A 24,123-nucleotide genomic window follows, 5' to 3' on the forward strand; every position below is an offset into this window, starting at 1 on the left:
AACACCGTATCACCAGCTGATTGCATGGGCAAAGTGCGCACTTCCTCTGTTGCCCCTCTTTTTTAAAACAATAATTACAAAAACCCAAATTTTAAATCTGCCATCCTGCTTTCTGAATATTGGCATAGCCCACTAAAAAAATAATTAATAGGCGACCTCTCCTGAACCACATTTCTGCGTGTATGTATTTAACAAATGCATGAACTGAGGCAGTTAAAACATGTTTGTCTCTCCATTCATGTGACTATCTGACAAAGGATTTTTGTATAAATGTCATCAGCTTTCAGCAGCTCTGCTGGTATTACCTACTCCATGGTCAGAGAGGGTCTATTAATACCCTTCACACTGAGGAGGTGCTATCTGAGCGCACATCTTCAACACCTCCATGACTCAGTGGTAATGATCCCTGTAGCCTCCAGGGGACGAGAGCTCCCAGAAACAAGACATTTCATTCGGGCTTGAGTCTGAACTCGGCTCTGTTTTGATTATATCTGAGACAATGAGTTCTGGTCCAATCTGCCATTATTTCACATGACAGAGTGGGAGTACAAAGATTCAGATAATGGAAGAAAATGATTCCACTTATATTACAATGCCACCAAATGAATCTCTTATCAAACACTTTTTATTTTCCATTTTCTAAGAGTTCAATTTATAGTCTCAAAAGAAACCAAACTGTCTGTGCTCTAAATGTGAGAAGAAATTTCCTCAGAGACAAATCCAAGTAATTAGTGCTTAGATAGAGTGTAAGTCTTAAGGAAACACTGCTCTGTATATAAATATAATAATTTTTTTCTTAATAATATATAAAAAATATTGTATAAATGTAATAATACTGTAACCAAACAAAACGAAAAACAAATCAAAACTAAATTTTCAAATAAAAAAACAAAAAAAACAAAACCCCCATGCCAGTGGCTCACCTGGTGTATGACTTTATATAATATGTGAATATAATAATATTTCTTAATAATATACATATGATACTATACAAAAATATTATATTATACAAAAATCTTCATGGCAGTAGCTCAGTTGGTGTAGTGATATACTAATATTTCTTCATAATATAATATAATATAAATAACTATTATATAAATATTTTCTAACACTTACAGATAGGGGTGGGCGATACTGCAAAATTTGGTATCTATCCGATACCAAGTAAATACAGGGCCAGTATCGCCGATATCGATACCAATACCAATACTTTTTAATTTTAAAAGAATGCCCTTGACCTGACATGTACTTTCCTGTGCTAGAGCAGTGTGTCATGATTTATGAGGTGAATGCATCATTAATATGCTAAATCTGAATACATTTTTATGACCACTAAAAGATTTTGTGATTTGTGCTCTCAACCGGCCTGTAATTAGTCAGTGGCTTTTACCAAACTACCCTAATTATAGTAAATGCACTATTGTACACTACTGTTCAAAAGTTTGGGGTCTGTAAGATTTTTATGTTATTGTAAACTGTAATTTATTCCTGTCATTAAAGCTGAATTTTTACTCCGGCCTTCATGATCCTTCAGAAATCATTTTAATATGCTTATTTGCTGCTCAAGAAACATTTCTTATTATCAATGTTGAAAACAGTTTCATATTTTTGTGGAAACCCTGATAAATTTAATGCAGAATTTTTTGATGAAAGTTGAAAGAACAGCATTTATATGAAATATATATATATTTTACAGTGTAAAACCCTTGACAATCACTTTTGATCAATTTAATGCATTGATCCTTTCTGAATAAAACTATTAATTTGATTAAAAAAATATGACTGACGTCAACATTTTGAACCGTTATGTACACTTTTAGTTTATTTATTGTGCAATAACTAACTACCGATTGTTTCTCTGTCATCTAAGCAAAGCTTTGTTTCCCAAACGCATTGTGATCCTGTGAGCTCAGCCAACGCTCTCTGTGATTGATTGGTTTCGTCTTGTATTCAGATGACTAGGAGAAATAGTTCTATCCTACACAATTATTCGCTTGTTTTTCCACTTAGAAGCTTATTTTGCTCACTGAATTTCTGCTAAATTAATTACTGTTTAAAAAAACACACATTTGGATCCATATTTTTAATGTGAGGATCGATCCTTTTCGATACCCCGTCAGTATCAAAAGTATCGATACTTCAGGATCGACCCACCCACCCCTACTTACAGCTACTTTTGAAAGACCGCCCTTAGAGAAAGATTTTTTTTGACTCAATCCATTGAGTCATCCACTTACCGCGGGCACTGGCATCTCAGCCAATCATGTGCCGTCTTTAAGGGCGACACCCCTTTCCCTGTGAGGGAAGGTACTTTAGGCAGCACGACCGGCAGGTCCTCCGCTGGAACTGCCACGGGCCCGCAGGAGCTGCAGTGCACTATGGGAATGGGTGTGCCCCAGTAGCGCTGCCTTGAGATTAGCCAATCACGTAACTTTGTACTAGTGAGGTGTCCACCAACGTTCTTCTCCCGAGCTTTCTGGGTAACCGAGTTAAAAGCTTCTTCACGGCTTTGACCTGTAAACTACCGCAGAAGAGATTCTCAGTTGTAACCAGTGAACTGGAACTGTCTGTCCTCGTGTATAACCGTGATGGTGAGCTTACCTCATCTGAGTTCATTAGAGTCTGAGATCCATCTTCTTCCGTCTTCAGAACTGAGTTCCAGCTCAAACCCAGAGACTGAGCCAACCTCTCATCCTCCTCACTGCTATCTGGGATGCCTGTTATATAAAGTATAAAAGAGTTGCATTTATTTTTAAAGGGTCCTATTATTTCCCTTTTAAGAATAATTGTTTTATGGGGTGTACTAGAATATGATTTCATGCCTGATTGTTCAAAAAACACATTATGTTTCACATATTTTACATTATTAATGCACCTCTCCCCAGACGAAGCCCCTCCTTCTTAAATACAAACTGAGCTGTGATTGGTTCGCTGGCCCAGTGTGTTGTGATTGGCAGCGCTTAGCGTGTGTGTCTGGGAAATGCCCCGCCCCTTCATAACCATGAGTTTCATCTGTTCAGATGTAAATATATATCAAACCAATTCAAGCCTGATTCAGACCCTGACAATGTTAACAAACAAGAGAATCATCCAGAACGGATTTCATGAACGGACTTTGCAAGCCCGGATTTCACAGGACATGTTTCTTATACATTTTAGATACAAAGTTATACAACATTTATTCATGATACATGATTCGATTCACAGAAAACTATGGTAATACAAACAGTAATCAATCACAAAACGATGGTTAATTGTGCTAAGAGACGGTGAACGGTCTTACAAAAGCGAGCTTACAAAAGCTACAGTAAACACTATATCGATATGAATGTTAGCTACAGTAGCAGGTGAGCGTAGCAACCAGCTTCGCTCTTTGTTTACATCATAGCAAACAACTACAAATAATAAGACATACTTAAAAGTTGTGATCCATAAACAACAGATTGTCTCGACGAATCTGGAACTGCTCCATTTCAGGAGAAGCTTTTTTATGTAGCCTGCATTGGATTCTCGTAAAATGTGCAGCATATAAATAAACGTTGGGTTTTAATGTTCAGGAAAAGTGCTTAAAATAAAGTTTATCAGCCTTAGGAAGGTCAAACAAATCAGTTTTGGAAACGGGATGGGAAAAACAGTGTCTCTTTGACATAGCAGCAGCTCAGCCAGGTCATGCTCACTTTTTTTGCGCATTCTGTGATTGGAGATTATTTAAATGAGGAACATTGTGACTTCACAAGATCCGGAAAAAATGCGTTGTAGTCCAAACCAGAGCCGTTCGTTGTAGTTCTTGGAAAGTGGATTCTGTTAAATAAAATATCTCCCTTTGGAGGGACTTTGAGCGCTGTAACCTTGCAGATGTTTTTATGCTCAAACAGCAACATTACACACTAACTAAAGTTGAAAAAGTGAAAAGGCATTATAGGACCCTTTTAAGACATCTAGTGCACATATCTATGTTAATTGTTAATTGCACATGTACAAGAATTTTCATTGAAATATTTTACATGTAGTTACTATATTTTTTCATTTAAATTTCAGGTTGGTCAAACCTTATTTGACATTTTCACTAATTCAGAAATTAAAATAGTTTCAAGTGTGACATAAGTGTCTAAATAGTTTTTGGGTCAACTGTACATGCAATGACAAATCTACAGAAGTGTCTGAAAAGCTCTTACAGAAATCCTTGATGCTGGAGTACAGCATGCTGGGAAATCGGTTTAATGAAGTGTCTATGGTATACAGTATGTGTAGCCACACACATCCCTGATGTATACTGTAGATTCACACACGTGAACATACACAACATGTCATTCCAATGCCTTCTAGAATATTACATTAACGAACTAAAGGTGTACAGTGAATTTGATAAAGCATACAAGCCTCCCTACACACACACACACACACACACACACACACACACACACACACTCACACTCACCTATCACAGTGTCCAGATGTCCGTCGAACTCATTCTTGGCAGAGATTACCACTGGAACCTCACGGCCAGTGAACACGTTGAGGGCAGTGACTTCAGTCAGGCTGTCTGCACATGCAGGGGTCAAAGGTCAATCAACGAACACAGATCTCATACCTAAGGCTGAATCTGAGATCTCATTAGCAGAAATCTGTCCTCTTACAAAGCCTTTGGGATTTACAGTTATTTCATGTGTTGGTGCAACACTACAAGATCAACAACTAGCAACCTGTACAAGGGTCAAAACACCTACACACTACAAAAAAAAAACAGTAAATAAAAGCATCTGTAGATCACCAAAACACGAATAAGGTTTTTCTTTAGTGTCATTTTGATTTCTTCTCAAAAGAAACTTTATGATAAAACCTTTAACACTGCTGATGGAATATGTCTCACTATTTACCCCACTGAACTCCATCAGTCTCCATAAACGATGTTCCTGAGCAGTGTTACTTTAGTATCAAGATATTTTAATTTTTTTATTCATATTTTGAATTCACTTTCATTTTATACTTTCATTTTTATTGTATTTAGTTTCAGTAATTTTGTTGTTTTGGTTATTTTTAGTAGTTTTAAAAAATATATATCTATAGTTAGTGTTATTTCTTTTTTAGTTTTACTTATTTTAGTACATCAAGCTAACCTAAATTAAAATGAGAAATGTAGACTTTGCAACTAGCTGAAATAAAAAATGTTAAGCCGGTTAAGTTAAGTTAAGTTGCGACAATCTTTTCTTCCCTATTGTGACACACATTCAAGTGAAACGCTTCTGGAACAAGAACAAATGTAGGGCGGGGCTTGATTTCCTCTATGGGGAATTGATCGGATGGTTGTGGTTTGTTATTGGTCGATCTCATGTGAGTGACAGGTTGCCCCGCCCTCGAGCCAGTAAACACATTATCAGGAGAAGAGAAGAGAAGAGAAAAGAAGAGAAAGAAGAGAAGAGAAGAGAAGAGAAGAGAAGAGAAGAGAAGAGAAGAGAAGAGAAGAGAAGAGAAGAGAAGAGAAGAGAAGAGAAGAGAAGAGAAGAGAAGAGAAGAGAAGAGAAGAGAAGTTGCTGCAAGAGGGAGGGGAGGTTATTTTAATTCAAGATTACGAATGTACATATATTTAAAGAGCATATATTTATGCCCTTTTATAGACTAGATGTAGATTTTGGGATCTACTAGAACAGGTTTTATTATTTGAATGTTCATTATTTCCCTCATATTCTCCATTGTTGCGGCTCCTCTCTTCCCAGTCTGTCAGTAACGCTCTATGAAGCCCCTCCTTCTGAAAAGCACACTGTGCTCTGATTGGTCGGCTGGATCAGTGTGTTGTGATTGGTCGAGCGCTTCGAGTGTGTTTGGGAAATGTCCCGCCCCTTTCCATAACCACCAGTTCAACACACTACTAACAAACTCAACCAGGCCCCGCCCCTTTATTCTGCATATGAATTATTTAAATGAGGAATATTGTGATATCGTGTTTGTTCCCGGAAGAAACTCAAGACTACAATAGAGGCGTTTCAGGAGTTCAGAAACACTGACACTGATATAGAGAATAACTCCCGCTGGAGGGACTTTTTGCAGACCTTTTACACTCTCAAACAGCAACATTACATTACAGTTCTCAAGTTAACAGTGGCTAGGTGTTTCCTCACAATCAGCTGTGTGTGTGTGTGTGTGTGTGTGTGGCTGTGTGTAAGTGTGTGTCACCTCTCCCAGGTCTCAGGGCTCGGAGCAGAGCTGGTTTGAGGGCACTGGAGCCGTGCAGCAGCCGGTGTGAGGACAGGACTGAGACATAAGCTGCTCCGAACACGACCTCTGGAGAACAGGTGTATGCAGACAACACTTCTCCTGTGTCATGACCATCCGCCTGGGAGAGAGAGAGACAGAGAGAAAGACATGCAATAGATAAACAGATTTAGGCAAACAGACACTCTCTGTGCTGGAAATCAAATTGGGACTTTTATAAGAACAAATATCCTCCCACAACAGAAACAACAACAGATTTGAAGAAACAAAGCTGTACGTGCATTACACAGCCAAACTCTGAATCAAACCTGATGTAACGCACCCGCTCATATGCCAGCATGGAAATTCATTATTTAGCAGTTAGCATTAAATACACCTCTGAAAAGAGCTGTGGAGCTGATAAATCCAAATCCAGTCTGGCTACACAAGAGCTGAAAAGGAAATTCACAGATGAAGCATTCAGTACCTTCAATATGTAGTTGAAGAAGCAGCCTGAACAGTCGCCAATCCAGTTGGCCTGCATGCCTTTGACTCCGTACCATTCAGGGAGATCGGCCAAAGCATCCAGAAGAGGCTGCAAGACAGGATTCACAGTATATGTTAATATAATTGATTCATCTAAAATATACACTACTGGTCAAAGGTTTGGGGTTCTGTTCAAAAGAAATCATTTTGAACCATTATAAATGTATTTATTGTCACTTAGAGCAATTTAATGCATCCTTGTTGAATAATTTAAAATTTCCGTGTTTTAATTTAATTTCTTTCCCGACCACAAACTTTTATGTAAATACATTACTTATTTCTGGTCTGCCAACGAAAATACTTCCATACGAAGCCAAAGCAGGATCAAACCTTTGCACGTTTCAATAGTGGCGTTACTCGATGAAAAAATGCTTTTTAATAAATTGGTTGAGTGAATGATTCAATGACTCAGTGTCATTAGTTTATGAATCAGAAAAGTGTTCAGGACCTCTATTGTGGTTGCTGTTTGCAATACTATAATTAAAGGGTCAAGGTTAATCAAGTTAATCGCTGCTGGTGGATCCTGAAACTGCATCATTCAGTTGGCAATAGGGGTGTAACAATGTATCGTGTCACAATATATCGCAATACAAAAATGCAACAATATGTTTCGTGGATAGTGACAATATGTATCGTGGATAGTTCACCCAAAATAAAAATTACCATGTGAGAAAAAATTCAAGTTTTCCGGGTCAGTACTACATTAAACTTCAATATATAATGTTGAATATAATGTATAATAATACAATGGCAGAATATTTGTGGGTCCTGATAATGCCAAATGTCCTATGTTAACAGTAAAAAGTGGCATACATTATTTTAAATATATCTAGCCAGTGACAAATGCAGGCATATTCGTCTAAAATAAATCTGTATTTTCAGCTTCAGAATCGTGTATATTTTTATTCTGGTGTCTCTATTGTCCTGTGCTTTGTCCAAGCCTATTCATTTACACCCACAATGTAATATCAAATTTAGCATTTAACAACAGAACATTTTTTGTTAACCTTTTATCATATGTCTTGGAGTATCGCAATAATATTGTATTGTGAGTTCGGTATTGTGATCTTACCTGTCAACACTCCCGTTTTGCCCGGGTTACTCCCGTTTTTCAGCCCTATCTCCCGGACCCCTCCCGGTTTGTTATTTTTCCCGGGAAACTCCCGTAATTTGCATGGCCCAAACTCCTTTATGAATAATCGGACCAATATGTTTGTCTATTGTTGACCAGTTGCCAGATTGTATTAAATGCATTGGTCTGCAAATCCACAGACCATTTACAATTTCAACCCGTTTGTCACCTCAACCTGGCAACCAATAACCCAGTCGCGCAGTCGCAGAAAGTTTAACCCGAAAGCGAGCCGATAGACATGATGGCAGGTGACGTTTTGGGCAATGTTGCTGTGCAACATTTTACCATTGAGATTGGGCAACATAATTTCTATCCCTTATTACAAGTTATCATATCCCAAACTGGACATTTGACCTCATCACATGCTTACTAACATCTATTTATTATAAAGAAATATTAATAAATGAAGTTATGTTTTTATTTATGGGTATTGCAACGTAAATAATACACTTAACACGTGTAATTCCCCCAATCCCCAATCCCCAACCCCCCCAATCCCCAACCCCCCAATCCCCAATCCCGCGCCCCCCCAATCCCCAACCCCCCCCAATCCCCAATCCCCAATCCCCCCAATCCCCAATCCCCCCAATCCCCAACCCCCCCAATCCCCAACCCCCCCAATCCCCAATCCCCAACCCCAATCCCCAACCCCAATCCCCAACCCCAATCCCCAACCCCCAACCCCCCCAATCCCCAATCCCCCGCCCCCCCAATCCCCAATCCCCCCCAATCCCCAATCCCCAACCCCCCCAATCCCCAATCCCCCCAATCCCCAACCCCCCCAATCCCCAATCCCCAACCCCAATCCCCAACCCCAATCCCCAACCCCAATCCCCAACCCCCCCAATCCCCAATCCCCCGCCCCCCCAATCGCCAACCCCAATCCCCAACCCCCCCCCAATCCCCAATCCCCAACCCCCCCAATCCCCAACCCCCCAATCCCCAATCCCGCGCCCCCTATCCCCCATCCCAGGTTGCATACTTTCGGGGGGATCCTGTGTGAACTGAGCATCCACCGTTTAGAGGAACGGGAATGCTAATGGCCTACTCTATTCAAGTATTATCAACTTCCTTAATCTCTCCAAGATGATGTCATACAGCCTCAGCTGTTCTGGCAGAAAACGTTCAATTTACTGGCATAAAATGAGCTTCTGCCCTCACATTTGGAGTGAAGAACGAGACTCGAAGAAAGCCTCATGAACTGCTTGAAGTCTCAACACACACACGCACGCACACATACATACATACATACATACAGACTCAGGCTAAAAAAACGAAACTGTTGGGGGTGAGGCAGAAAGGACGAGGCAGATGATGGAAAAGAGGAAGCTATGCATAATAACGAAGGTTCAGGCCAAAAGGCTCAGCTGGGCTGCCGAGAACTGAAAGGATGTGATATGAAAAGCCAACAGTTGGGTTGTGAGTTCTCGCTCCTCTCTGTCACTAGCCATTAGTGGTCTCACTCACAAGAGGCTTCACTCCCTGAGTGCCAAACCAACAGAAATAATTGAAGGGGCCCTAATGTTGACGTCTCCTCAGCACTCCACTCATTAGCGGCTCGGACGCACTCGCAGGAAGGACGTTTCACACTTACACGAAGAGGCGGAAGAGGGTCGGGGTGTAGCAGTCTCATTTGAGAGCGCTCTAATCAGGGTATTCAAATCTTCAACTCATTTGAGCAGAACGAGTTACCAAATGAGTTCTGAACAAGACAATGTGAGCTCTTTTTGAAATGCTTAAAGGTCATGAGTGTCATTTTTTCATCGGTTTGATGTGTAGGGAGAACAATAGCCAGTAGATTGACTTCTTTAGGTGTGTAAACACTGTTAGGGGTCATAACATAAGAAATTTAATTTTCTTTGATCCTCTGGCATGTAAGGGGTCTTTGTACCATTAAAACATCCTGCATGATTTATTTTTTTTGTTTAGCTTAAAAGATCCTCCTCGTCATAAATTAGTGATGTAGTCAAGGCCACCTAAACCGAGACCAAGTCAAGACCAAGACCAAACCAGCACCTCCTAGAATTCATCAAAATCATATACTACATGTAAAATGTCTTGTATTTAATTAATAAACACAATTAGAATAATAAGACACTATACAGAGCTGTTACTAATCAAATTAAAGCACTAACAGAAAAATTCATCTTTGCACTGCAGAGGAAGCACAGAAGTTAAATTGGTACAATTAATTAATGATTCAAAAGTAACACGGTGAATATATACTTTTAAATAGGAAACTAAAAATGCCAGTAGGTGGCGGCAAATCACTTAATAAGTGAGTCACGGAATCATTTATTCAACCAATTTGTTTAAAGCAGCTGATTACTGAAAACAGTAGCGAAACAACGAGTAATGAGTGTGTTGCTTGGGAATGCACAAGATGTCTGCTAGGGATTTATTTGAAACTATTTTCATTGGCGAAATAAAGCAAAAACTTGAGCAAAAATGTAAGTCACTTAAAGTCCCCCTGTGGTGAAAATCCAGCTTTTAATGTTGTTTATATGTCTATGTGGTGTTTTTAATATGCTTTAAGACAAACCATGTGAAATTTCATTAGTCATCACCATTGCTGAGTATTTTCTCCTTAAAACTGCAATGACAGTCTCAAAAACACGGTTTGAAATCGCTGGTGTTTCTGATGTCACAAACTACCATGTAACCAATAAGATCAACGTGTGATCGTCAACGAGACCATCAAAAAATTGTCTCAGGATCAAGTTCGGTCTGGAGTACTACTGTACTACAACACTATTATAAACATAAAAACATTTGCAAATGACTCCCTCTGGAGCAAGACATCAACAAATAATTTTACATCATTACAACACAAGCCCCGCCCACTGGCGTTCAGTCACTTAACAGCTGACATGTCTACACCTGACCCGAGCGTCACGTCCCAACAACAGGACGAATTGACACACTGGCTGCGTGGCGTGTCCGTTTTTATTTCGGCTCTCATGTTAACAGGTTAGAGCTTGCAGACTGCCTGCATGTGCCGCGCGAAAAAACACGTGCATGCTAGAAATAGAACTGACGCCTATTTTTCAAGCGACACGCAAGCGTGTTGGAAGCGTTTCCAGGCAAAATAGAATAGGAAAAGATGTTCATATGTTATTTTGTACACAAATACATATTAATAAATTACATTTTGATGGTTGAAAGTCTAGGTTTTGACATAAATTCAGATAGAAATATAATTTAAAAATAAATAAATAAATAATCAATTTTCAAATATTGCACCTGTCAATACAGAACGAAATATTCTGTAGTCTATTTTGCTGTCAATACTGCTGACAGTGTCTTTAGGCTTTATATTTATGCTTAACATGTATAGGCTATAGGGCTTCCACAACTCTCTCCGATATGTTGAACAAGGGTGATCCGTGTCAGCAGCGCCGCGTCAGACACGTTTCTGGTGTGCAAAGACAGAAAACACGACGCAGCCGCCACGCATCTTAATAAATGAAGTTATGTTTTCATTTATGGGTTTTGCAACGTAAATAATACACTTAACACGTGCAGTACACTTAATAGCATGAGCCTACCTCTTACTCATTCTCCTAACCCGAACCCTAACAGTCTACTACACTCTACAAATACTCTAATGAGAGTTAGTTGACATCAGTGTTGGGAGTAACGAGTTACAAAAGTAATGCATTACAGTAACATATTACGTTTTGCTGTAACGCAGTAGTGTAAGGCATTACTAATCAATTTTCAGTAATATTTTACTCGGTACATGTTTGGTAAGGCTTGCGTTACAACAGACTTTTAGTTTTAATTGTAAAAAAAAAAAAACAGCAAGACCGCCAGACATTAACGAATGAAAGATGCAAGTAGGCTAAATTACCTGTTCGTGGTCAGTCAATAGCTGCGTGTGGTGTCCAAGTCTGTAATTAAAGACTAAATGGCAGCGTCTGATATATTTGTATAGCGATTTATTTTTTACAGGAGTGCCGTGAGGATGATTTCGGCCTCTGTGCTCGCGCTGGCCAGAGGAAAAGCGGCTAATGGTGAAGATGGCATGAAGAAGACTACATTCGCGAGATGGACGTATGGGCATTAGGCTATTCGTTCTGTGTTTTCTTTCTAAACAGTTAGGCTATGTTTATGTGGTATTTTTCATGTTTTCATCACGCAATCATGTTTTTGATGCGGTGGTGACGCGTTCATGTAAGGGCGGCGGCGCTGCCGATAAAGCACCTAAAAGCTGTCACAAAGAACCGGCAAAAGCAATGATTATGAATATGTCAAATATAGCAAAGAGACATGTTGATTGTTTATTAATAAAGTCAAGATGAAGTTGACGATGCTGACTCGCGATCTTCGCAGTAGTGAATGCACCAGAGAGAAATGCACATTTCATTTCATAAGCAGAGAGCAGTCTGTTTTCTTTCGTTTTAAATTGTTCTGTTTACAAGTTGACATTTCAATATAGATATATTTTTCAGGTCCGTACAATTAATACAAAACGAAATTCACTTTAAAGAAAGGCTTCGTGTCTTCTGTGTAAGGTGTCTGTGAAAGTTTTAAAGCAGTCTTTTAGTGCCGCTTCAGAGCGGTCGCGTCCGTAACGGAGAACTGTCACGTCTGTAACATAGTTTTTTCCTCATAAATGCGAACACGAAAAATAAAATAAAATGAATATTTTATGTTCTGTGGAGAGCCAACCCTTCTTCATTAGATTTGCGCAGTGTAATTCACAGAACTACAACAACAAAAATCGTTGCCTCCTAAAAGTTAAAGATTTTTTTTGTCACACATGACTGTCGATTTCCCTAATATTAAATATAAAACGCATGTGTAGACTGATATTTTTCTAATGTCTGGACTCGTTTCTGGGAGGAGCCTATGGATAAACAGACGTTTCAATATTTTGGTATTAATGCATTATCTGAGAATTTTATATAATTATATAAGTTTTGACTGCAAGTCTAATGTCATGTCCATAACGCTGGAATTCCCAAATTTTAAATAATTTATCCTCAACTAGTTTTGTGGTGTAGGTCTACATATTTTATAATGTTAAGTTAACTTCAAATAATACTAATAGTAGGCTAATTTAAAGATGTGGTAGCATTGGATCTGGACGGTATGGATAACGCTGGGAGTTGGAAGGGGTGTGTTGCGATTCTGCAGGTTCGTGGATCTGAGTGTCGCGATTTCGGTTTCATATCGCATATCGTTACAGCCCTAGTCATTTTAGAATGTTAAGTTCTACTTCTGTATAGTTATTTTGGTGAAAGTAACTCAAAAGTAATACAGGAGTAATGTAACGCATTACAATTCTGAGACAGTAATATTGTAAGGTAATGAATTACTTTTAAATAACAGTAACAAGTAATATATAATGTATTACAGTTTGGAAGTAACGCACAACACTGGTTGACATGTAGTTGAAAAGTTACTTATAGTTAGTAGAATGTCAAAAGTGGACTATCAAAATAAAGTGGAACCCTTTTTTATATGGATAATGTTTTCAAATGACTTTGGGCCTGTTTACACGACACTAAAAACGTAAAACTATTTATGCATTTTAGCCGTTCATTTACACGAAAACAGTGCCTGTAAACGCAAACTTTTAAAACAAGGTTTCAAATTGGACGTTTTTGAAAACGGTCTCCGTGTAAAAAACAAAAACGCAAATCTCTGAAGACGATGACGTGATGCTCATGCGTATTACATGTTCAGTCTATAGTGTTTCATCGCCATCTACTGGCCTAGCAGCAGAATACAGGGGTTTTTAGTCGTGTACGCAGATCCGTGTGAATGAGGATTGTTTGGACAATGTACGCAGAAAACTCAAAGGAAAAACTTTTTTGGCCGTTTTAAGCATAACGCTGTCGTGTAAACGTACCCTTAGTCACATGCAATAGCGAGAGAGCGTTGATGCAGTTTCCTATGCAATGACGTTAGCCAATCATAACATTTTTCATAAATTAGAAAAAATCGTATTAATAAGTTTGGCTAGTCTAGTATTATTAGTTCTTAGAAATAAAATATAAGCAGCTTTGTTAAAATAGTATAAATATTTGGTATTTATTGTCTGGCATGTGTTGCTACCAATTGCTATACATATATATTTAAATGATATCATGACAACTCTCATGGATTTGTCAAGGCCACAAATATGTAGAAAAATCTGATCATTTGACAAGGCAAGGTTAGCTCAGTTTGTCAAATGTCGTGGTGCAACTTGCCAGAACATAAATTATATTTATTAATTTAAAATTCATGATAATTTAAGCAATATAGATACTGACGTTTACTGACAAGCTTTAAAGGAGCCGCTCACTTTAAAAAATCTCAGACAAAAGGTAAGAATGAGGGTTGAAATTATATATTTTTTTAAATATACGTTTTTGTGTGAAAAACTACTAAAATTTTAAGCGAGCTCTGATTAACATTTTAAAATAATAAAAAATGTACGTGTTTAGTGTGTCAGTCTTCTTCCATTCTTAATAGTTGTCTGAGAGACCTCCAACAGGAGAGGGCAAGATAACAGAACAATAACATAACAAACCATAACCGATGTGAAAACCCTACCAAAATCCCATTGTTTCAAGTCAGCCAGTGGGGAAGTCAAATGCCGTTGTGCAACTCGCCAAAACATATATGATTTTTATGAATTTAAAATTCATGATAATTTTAGCAATATATTAAAAACGGGTTTGAAATTAATGATAAAGATGTGTACACTCACATTTAATGAAATGTGAAATGAAAATATGTTTCTTGATGTTTACACGACATTACATTTTTTGACATGCAATGGACAGCACAGTTATGTGCACACACACACACACACACACACACACACACACACACACACACACACACACACACACACACACACACACACACACACACACACACCTTAATAATACAAGTATTATTATTTCTAGGAAAATATCACAAGACAAGTTTTAACAAGAACTACAAGATAAGTAACGACAGATACAAGGACCCAAAAAATGCTCACCAAAGATGCCCGAGTAATTTGTGCTTTGGTTTCTCACAGCATGCATTGCAGGAGAGGATGTTATCAGCCAAACAGGCCTGCCAGCATTCAGTCTGCAAACACGCTTAGATCGGACTTGGACACAGTGTGAGGTGTAAGAGGCAAACAAAACGCTCAAAGAGCCAAGCACTGCAGAAGAGCCAAACCAAAGGCTACATCTCTCTATTCAAACCTGTCCATGTTTTCAAATAAAACCTGGTTCAACAAGGCTATAGAGAACATTTCTGAAGCCATTTATAGAGTCTCCATGGCAACGCACAAATCTCTTAAACAGTGAAAAAAGTGATGCAAGGCAGCAAGTGTTTGGCGATCTGTTAGGCGATCCGCTTTAGTGCAGACAGAACTATTTGCATACATGATTCACGACTGCATAGTCAAGGCTGATTGAGAGAGTGCTTTAATGAACTGGATGTGAAAACATGAGCGCTGTTTGCCTGTGCAGAACTCACGGCCATGACGCGAGGGAGTTGTGGGAAGATGCCGGGGTGTTGCTGTGAGGCTGTTGGACGGTTGTTTAATTGCATATTTTGGGTTTTGAACAACCCTTAAGCAATAGGCTCGATGAAATTGTGCAAATTGTTTTGTCCAGATCTATGAATTTATTAAAAAAATGCATTGTGAAATGCAGACAGAAATGTCAGGGCATGACTGTCATGATATCATAAAGGGAAAAAATCCTTAAAAGAATAAAATTCTTTAATAAGAAATATCTTATTAAAAAGTTTGGCTAGTCTTTTATTATTAGTTCTTAGAAACAAATATAAGCAGTTATGTTAAAATAGTATAATTTTTTGGTAATTTCTTGTCTGCCATGTGATGCAACCAACATGCAATATATATATATATATGATATCATGAAAAACCTCCTGAAAAATCTATTTATTTGTCAAGGCAAAGTTAGCTCAGATAGTCAAATGTCGTTGTGCAACTCGCCAAAACATATGTGATTTTTATGAATTTAAAATTCATGATAATTTTAGCAATATATTTAAAATGGTTTTGAAATTAATGATAAAGATGTGTACACTCACATTTAATGAAATGTGAAATGAAAATATGTTTCTTGATGTTTACACGACATTACATTTTTTGACATGCAATGGACAGCACAGTTATGCACACACACACACACACACACACACACACACACACACACACACACACACACACACACACACACACACACACACACACACACACACACACACACACACACACACACACACACACACACACCTTCACTACTGAGAAAATGAGAGTCTCTGTGAATCGCAGGAACATGCTTGTCATTTCAACACATCCGACAGAGACGGAGAGTGAATTAACACACACATACACACTGAGCTGCCAACAGACAACTGCTCAGTAAAGCAGCCTCATAAACTTCACCAAATCTGATCTGATCTGGATAAATATACATTGGACGCAACTAGACACAAAAACAATGTGTATGACAGACTCGACTTGTGACTGATTTCAGCAGTTTGCCGTTAGCATGTTGCTAAGCTAACGACACAATACACAAACATAGTGCGTTGTTAATTAGATAGATAAAGTCTGATGACACACTTTGATGTTGGATTGGCAAAGCTTGCCTGAAGGTATGAAACAGTTTTATATGCTTGAGGCTTGAAGGTCTAATTGTAAGCCAGAAAGAAATTCAGATGAAGAAGGGAAAACAAATGAAATTTCTGACAGACCATATTAGAGCACTTCAGACTAGAGCTGCACGATTCTGGGCAAATTGAGACCAAATGTTTGTTGTAAAATAGAGATCATGATTCTCCCACGATTCTGAACAACCTGGTGAGTGCAATTATCTTTGTATTATCTTTCTGCATGTTTAATTTTCTTTCTAAAAGTGACCAAAAAGACATTTCACTCCAGCTCACCATCGGTGTCGCCAAACTGCTCTGTCTCCAAAATGTTCGTACGCATGGCTCAGAGTTTGCGTGCAGGTGCGTAAATTTCACCCGTCAAGTTTGTTTTCATAAACTTATGCGCCGGAATTGGCACACGCCTCTTTCAGGGCCTGTTTTACAACGCAATGTTTATGAACGAGGTTATAATCCCTAGATCCGCCCCTTTTACCCAGGATGCATCGAGAGATGACTTGTCTGGACTTGAGACAGCCAGGTATCCCAGAATGCATCTCGCACCAACGTCAAAAAACGTTGTTAAACCGAGGCCCTGACTCTCTGTGGTCATTAAAAATCCCATGGCCCTTCTCGTGAAGAGTAGGGGTGTAACCCCGGGATCCTGGCCACATTCCCTCCATTGGCCCTCGACAATCACGGACTCCTAATAATCCCCATCCACTGAATTGGCTCTATCATTCTCTCTCCTCTCCATTTATAGCTGGTGTGTGTGAGCGCACTGACGCCAACGCATCATCCAAGTGGATGCTCACACTGGTTGTGGTTGAGGAGAGATCCTGACATGATTGTAAAGCGCTTTGGGTGTACAGTATTATATATGAAAAGCACTATATAAAAGCCTCATTCATTCCTTCATTGAAAGTTGTGAGATCCAGGCAATCAGGGGTTCCTCAGCGCTCATTAACCCCGCATGCAACAGCCTTTCTTCGGCTAGTCCTTCTGACGTTTGCCGATGGCTCGGGTGTCTCTATTCTAGTGGTTATTCATGAGATATAATTCATCTTGTGTATATCTAACGGGCTCTCATTAATCTATCATTTGTTCCCTGGCAAATCATGTTGGCTGAGGGAAAAGTGAAGTTTCATAACTTTATAATATTTAGGCTTTTATAACGATGTAGCCTACTAGAGAGCTGACTTATGTTTGACTGAATCGTTTGCTTTATTTCTTATTGTATAGCTTCTTATAGCTTTTAGGCTACTTATACTTTTATAATGGCTATTATTGATAATTAAAACATCAATTATTGACATTTAACAAAAAGAGACAGGGTTGTGTAATTTTGTAATTTTTTCTATGAAAAAAATAAAATAAAAAATAAAATATATATATATATATATATATATACATATATACATATATATATATATATATATATATATATATATATATATATATATATATATACACACACATTCTAAAATATATTTTATATATTTATTTTTTAATAAATAGTCTCGTTGTATTGACGGAAATGTCAGAGGGACAGGAAGCGGGAGCCGGTAAGAGGACTTTTCACGAGTGAAGATATTATTGCGCCAAGTCGAAGTGCTCAAAAGCACTTGTTATGGTATTCCGCCATACAATATAGTCATCAATTTTAAACACTTAGAAAAGCGCAACGGTTTATTTTGTGTCACCAGCCCAGGTCAAGTTACACTACTCGAGTAACTGTGTTTACATAGGGAAAACGTGGAAGTGTTTGGTCGCTTCTCTGCTTGGCCCATATTTAATGCATGGGCTAAGCTAAGTGCTAACATAGTTTTGCGGCAATACAGAGCGATATAGTGCACGCACTGAGACGAGAGAGGTATGTATCAACTCGTCTTAGTTAAGGGAATAACATAGTTTATTAAGAGAAACTGGTGGAGTATCCCTTTAAATGTTTAATTCTCTCTATACCTTTATCAACTGTATAAACTAACTTCACAACTTTTACTTGCACTGATATAGCAATACTTTTTAGTTGTCCTCTTTCATAGACAGCTATTTTCTTCTAGCTGTGTAAATTTGTTTAAATTCTTCATATTTTTCAATCTTGTAATATTCTTGCAAAAGAGAGAAGTGAATCTCGCTGCTTCTCTCGCGAGAAATTAATCTCAGTTTCACTCTTTTTTCTCAGCATGTGATTGGCCGTTTGCTACTGATGTCACACCTAAACTCCTAAACTCAGGATCAAAGCCTGAGTTGACAGATAGTTGATGATCAGCATCATGGTACCAACAAAGCCTGGTTGGATTGGTTTGGTTTTGTCAACTCGAAACTAATCCTGTAACCCTGAGTTTGTTTAACTACCGTCATGGTACAGGCCCCTGGTCTAGCTTTGTTCCCTGTAATCATTGTTGTTATGTTTATGTTTATGTTTATGTTTATGTTTATGTTCATGTTCATGTTCATGTTCATGATCAAGTCAAGCCAAGTCTTTGTTTATTTTGTATTTCGTTCGGTTTAATGTTAATAAAACTACCCTTGGGTTTGTCAAGCTTGACTCCAGTGGACTTAACACATAATAGCAGTACTGGACAAAAAAATGAATAAATTGCGGGTTCAGAACTGTCTCTAAAGCCCAGTACAATCAGAGGTGAAGGACAAGAGTCTTTTACACCTGATGGAGTCAATCTGACCCAGGAGGAACAGGTGTTTCATGCGGGACTGACCTGAACTAATGCTGCCCTTTGCCAAAAAAAAATATGGACACATTCATTTTCCCCTTTTTACACTCACAAACACTGGAAGCTTTATAGTGTTATTGCAAGAAAATGAACAGCAAATGATGTGCATTAGGTGTGCGACTGCAGCATTATGTAATTGATCTATTCAGCGCCGCCACAGAGAATAATGGGAAATTTAGTCTCATGGGTCTGTTGTTGTATGAACTGGCTAAATGAGTTATATTTTCAGGCAAGCTTTATTGCAATTCTTCATTAGCAGAACACAAAATTTAAACTTATTTATGACCAATTTCATTTTGCTTCCAACATGATTCTTTAACTGATAATCTCCACATCGCAGTGGCGTTCGTGTACGGTCATCTTGTAAATACGAGCATGTCGACTCGAGGGTTTCATGAGCTTTCAGATCCTCAGCACAGACAGGCCTCCTCGTGAGAGCTTGAGTGCTTCAAATCATTTACTCACAGGACTTTTAACCAGTTATTGTGTGGGTGGATTTTTTTTTTTTTTAATAGAGGAAATATAATTTAGATCGAGTGCACTCTAGCCAGCTTCCCTAGAGCAGATATTGTGCAATAATAAATGGTCGACATGTTAATTTGGATTCGTACTAAAGTACTTTGTTGTAATTGAGATAATTTGATTGCCAAATCTAAATATCTCATTAGAATACATGCTCATCTGAATTATTATGATGGTACCTTGATAATAAGGTTTGGTAGATTGTATTTTCCTTTTTGTTGTTTTACCTTTTTGACCAGTGACTTTTCCACAGACTTTCTAGTTGTTTTGTGAATACTGGAAAAGGAGTTTAAAATATTCAAACTAATTTATCAATAAACAATTCTGACTAATTTATGAACTGGTCTGACCAATTCACCCCAAAGAAAACTCAAAACCGGCTTCAAACCATAGTCATGTTTTTTATTTGCGAATCATTCTTTTAATTTACAGAAGAAAATTAAATTAAATATAAAATGTTACGTTTACTGAGATTTACAGAACTTTTTTAATTTTCCATCAAAGCTTCTTGAATGGGGCCTAGTATGCCCTTTTTTGTTTTTTCGAGGTCTACCAGAACAGCTTTTCATGCTTGAATGTTCAATAAACACATTATTTCCTCATATTCTGCATTGTTGCAGCTCCTCTCTTCCCAGTCTGTCAGTAACGCTCTGTTTACTTCCTGTCTCTATGAAGCTCCTCCTTCTGAAAAGCACACTGTGCTCTGATTGGTCGGCTGGATCAGTGTGTTGTGACAGGTCGAGCGCTTCGTGTGTGTTTGGGAAATGTCCCGCCCCTTTCCATAACCACCAGTTTAACACATTACTAACTAACTGAACCAGGCCCCGCCCCTTTATTCTGCGTATTAATTATTTAAATGAGGAATATTGTGATATCGTGTTTGTTCCCTGAAGAAACTCAAGACTACAATAGAGGCTTTTCAGGAGTTCAGAAACACTGACACTGATATAGAGATAAACTTTGTGAGTTTGCAGAGCTTTTTCATGCTCAAACAGCAACATAACACACACAAAAAAGATGATCATGTAAAAAAGCACCCAGTGAAAAGCCATATAGAGTGTGTTTCTAGGATCAGGATCAGGCTGTCGTACCTTGGCATAGTTTGTGGTTTTGATGAACCACTGCTTTAGAAGCTTCTGCTCCACGAGAGCTCCAGACCTCCATGAGCGGCCGCTGTCATCCACCTGTTCATCTGCCAGAACCGTCTGATCCACGGGGTCCCAGTTCACCAGCGCCTGCACACAGTAGATGAACAAATAAAACGTCACTTCGTTAGATGCTAATATTAAACCAAGTGGAATCTGTAAATTAATGCTGCAAGATCTTTTCTATTCACTAAAATTGACTTTTATTCATCATTTGGCACAATGGGTTTTAATCAGTTGGTGTCAATGTGATTTTTAGCGGATGTATGTCCTCAAATTCACACAGGTGTCCTATCGCAGGAACCACAGGGATCAAAAGTTTGGGATCAGTTAGATTTTTAATATTTTTGAAAAAAGTCTCTTCTGCTCACCATGGCTGTATTTATTTGATCAAAAAAACAATAAAACAGTAATATTGTGAATATAATTCTATGTGAAAATAGTCAAATGTAATTTATTCCTGTGATCAAAGCTGTATTTTCAGCATCATTACTCCAGTCTTCAGTGTCACATGATCCTTCAGAACTCAGTATAATATGATGATTTGATGCTCAAGAAACATTTCTGATTATTATCAATGTTGAGAACAGTTGTGCTGCTTCATATTTTGTGGAAACCGCAACATGTAATTTTTCATAAGTACAGCATTTCTTTGAAATAGAAACCTCTGGTAACGCAAATGTCTTTAACGTAATGTATCCTTGCTGAATAAAAGTGTCAGTTCCTTTACATAAAAAATATCATAGTGATCCCAAACTTTTGAACAGAAGTGCATTTTTTTATCATTTATCATAAAAACTCTTTTTTTTTAAATATTACTTACATTAAACATTACTTACTGATGATTAACTCCTTAAAATATCATAAAAAAAATATCTGCATCGCAGACGGCCCCAGATTACTGTTGTTCAACGTTCACTGCACGTTAAAACATCACACTCACACTTGATCTGGATAACCTGAGCATCATTAGAAAGATTTAATACTCCAGCTTCGATATTTGACCAGTTTATGATAAAACTGGGGTCCATGACAGTAATTTCTTAATTTATGTCAGGAGTGCAAAATAATCAATCTGTAACTTATGATATTTTGAATAGAATAAAAACACGCACTAGTATTCAGTCACGGTTTATTTGAGTTCACACACAGCTGCACTGAACAGCGTCCATTAGTCCAAAAGTGTGCATATTTGGAGAAATACTGAATTATTCTCTGAGACTGATATATATTACATATTCAATTTGTCATACAGAATATAATTTCTACTCATTTCCCACTGAATTATGCGACCTGAGGAGCTGAAACCGTGAACAGAGCGCTGTCTGTCTGTCCTGTTCCTGGCTTGCATGAGTTATGATGACCTCAGCGAGCGCTTATTCGGTCTAGATCTGTCAATCATCTTACGTGCCCACAATCAGGATGAAAATGCCCTGTAAACTTCCTCATTCTGAGCTCCGGGAAAAACACCCCCAAAGAAACATTTCTACACGTGAAACAAGGAGCTAATAAACACACGATTACAATAGAATATGATTTGTGTGTGATTTTCATGCGATTTGGAGTATTTTCAAATCAATAATGGATGTTTACATTATAAATGCTAAGCAGGGATAACGATCAGCTGGTTATAAAATGCTAAATAGCCTATAACGTATTTCAAAACCATTATAGGACTAAAATCCACATTAGATCACAATCTGAAGTTTTTACAAACACTCAATGGTTGTTTAAAGTGAGTTTTGTGTAAATTAATCTTTTAAATGTGTAGCTTGATGCTAATTGTAGCTTTAATGCACACGTTGCGCCAGATACTTTTCTATTTCATTATCTAATTAATTGGGGGGGGATTCACATAAGGTCCCAATAAAATGCTTTTTTGTTTTCTAGAAAGACTTCAGATAATAGGTCTGTTAATGTATAGTGGGATCACAGTGGTGTAGACGGGCAAGCCATGTCATGTCAGAATTAAGGCTAATAATGGCTGAATAAAAACGAAAGAATGATGAAGATTAGGTCTCATACCCAGCAGAAGTGTGAATGGTTTGTCGAGTGAGAACAATAGAAACATGAATGTGCAGTTCACCACACCAGACGTAGACAAGAGTGCGTTTCTCAACCGTAGATGAAAAAACCACTCACCTCTTTCTGATAGGCCAGTCCAGCCTCAAACAGCTTGAGGAACAGATACTGGGTCCACTTATAATAATCAGGCAGACAGGTTGTGATCTCCTGTCAAAAGATTAGACAAAACCACATTCAAAGAAATAAGTCAATTCAATATAAAACACAAATATTAAAAAAATAATAATTCAAACCCATAGACGGAAGGCAGAGCAAAAAGACAATATACAGTACAGAGCAAAACAATACGTTTTTAACGAACATACAAAAAAATCTATATTTCTAAAAGTAAAATGTATCATTTTGTTTTAGGGTTAGTGATAATAGAAGTGGATCAGTGAAAATACCCACAGGGCAAGTAAAAAGTCTGGATAAAAACTATGAAAAAGTTTGGGATTTAAAGGGTTAAATGCTTGAAATGTGTCTTATAGTCAAATATTAATTTTACTAATTTATACCAATACATTACAAATAGGCTTTTACAAATGTGTATTTATAAATCTCTTTTCATTTTTTAGAAACTCCAGATTTATCAGAGCTCAAATATAAATGAGTTTTGGGTTGTTTAACACTTGCCACAACATAACTCCCATGCTTCATAACCTTTCGAGTTATTTCACGAGCCCCTTTCACACATACAGTCTTTACCGGTAAATTACCGTATAGAGATCATGTGTGAAAAGGACCTTTTCCAAAACACCGGTAAAACAGTTCAGGCAATTTTCTGATATAAGAACCTCTTCTTTATAGAAGAGTGTAGTGTCACAAAATATTGCAAAACTGGGAATGCGGTCTGAAAGCATTAAGACTGCAGTCTAGACTCGTCCCAAATTGAGTTTTTGAGCCAGAAGAATAGAGGTCACCAAGAGGTCGTGAAGAACCCAATGTCCACTTTGACCATACTCTCTTTATCGGCCTGGTCTCTATGGTCATGTGACTAAACCCAAGCAGTTTTGAGCTTAAGACAGCCCGAGTTTGCATCACTCAACAAACTCTAAAAGCATTAAGAAGACATTCTCTAATCCGATTAGGTCAAACTGAACTGAGTGTCACGTCTGGCACCAGCTCAGATCTGCTCATCACCTTCACTATACATACAGGTGAAACTCCA

The 24,123-nt window shown here is 38.0% G+C and overlaps 1 protein-coding gene across 4 annotated transcripts in view; it reads right to left on the bottom strand.

Moving 5' to 3' along the window:
- lars2 (leucyl-tRNA synthetase 2, mitochondrial) overlaps positions 1 to 24,123 on the bottom strand; it is a 138,096-nt gene that overhangs the window by 49,531 nt on the left and 64,442 nt on the right. For all 4 annotated transcript variants that reach the window (XR_013195596.1, XM_077206141.1, XM_077206132.1 and 1 more), the window contains exons 6-12: positions 23,031 to 23,120; positions 20,835 to 20,978; positions 6,677 to 6,784; positions 6,172 to 6,331; positions 4,439 to 4,543; positions 2,602 to 2,717; positions 2,238 to 2,521 (exon numbers count right to left, since the gene is read on the bottom strand). Coding sequence is in view for 3 of the 4 variants with exons in the window: in XM_077206141.1 (XP_077062256.1) it covers positions 2,238 to 2,521; positions 2,602 to 2,717; positions 4,439 to 4,543; positions 6,172 to 6,331; positions 6,677 to 6,784; positions 20,835 to 20,978; positions 23,031 to 23,120 (1,007 nt within the window). In the remaining variant the exon portion in view is untranslated. The remainder of the gene's footprint in view (positions 1 to 2,237; positions 2,522 to 2,601; positions 2,718 to 4,438; positions 4,544 to 6,171; positions 6,332 to 6,676; positions 6,785 to 20,834; positions 20,979 to 23,030; positions 23,121 to 24,123) is intronic.

Source organism: Siphateles boraxobius, unplaced genomic scaffold, assembly GCF_051911475.1.
Source record: "Siphateles boraxobius isolate OS27281-9 unplaced genomic scaffold, OSU_SipBor_1 12, whole genome shotgun sequence".
Classification (NCBI taxonomy): Eukaryota; Metazoa; Chordata; class Actinopteri; order Cypriniformes; family Leuciscidae; genus Siphateles; species Siphateles boraxobius.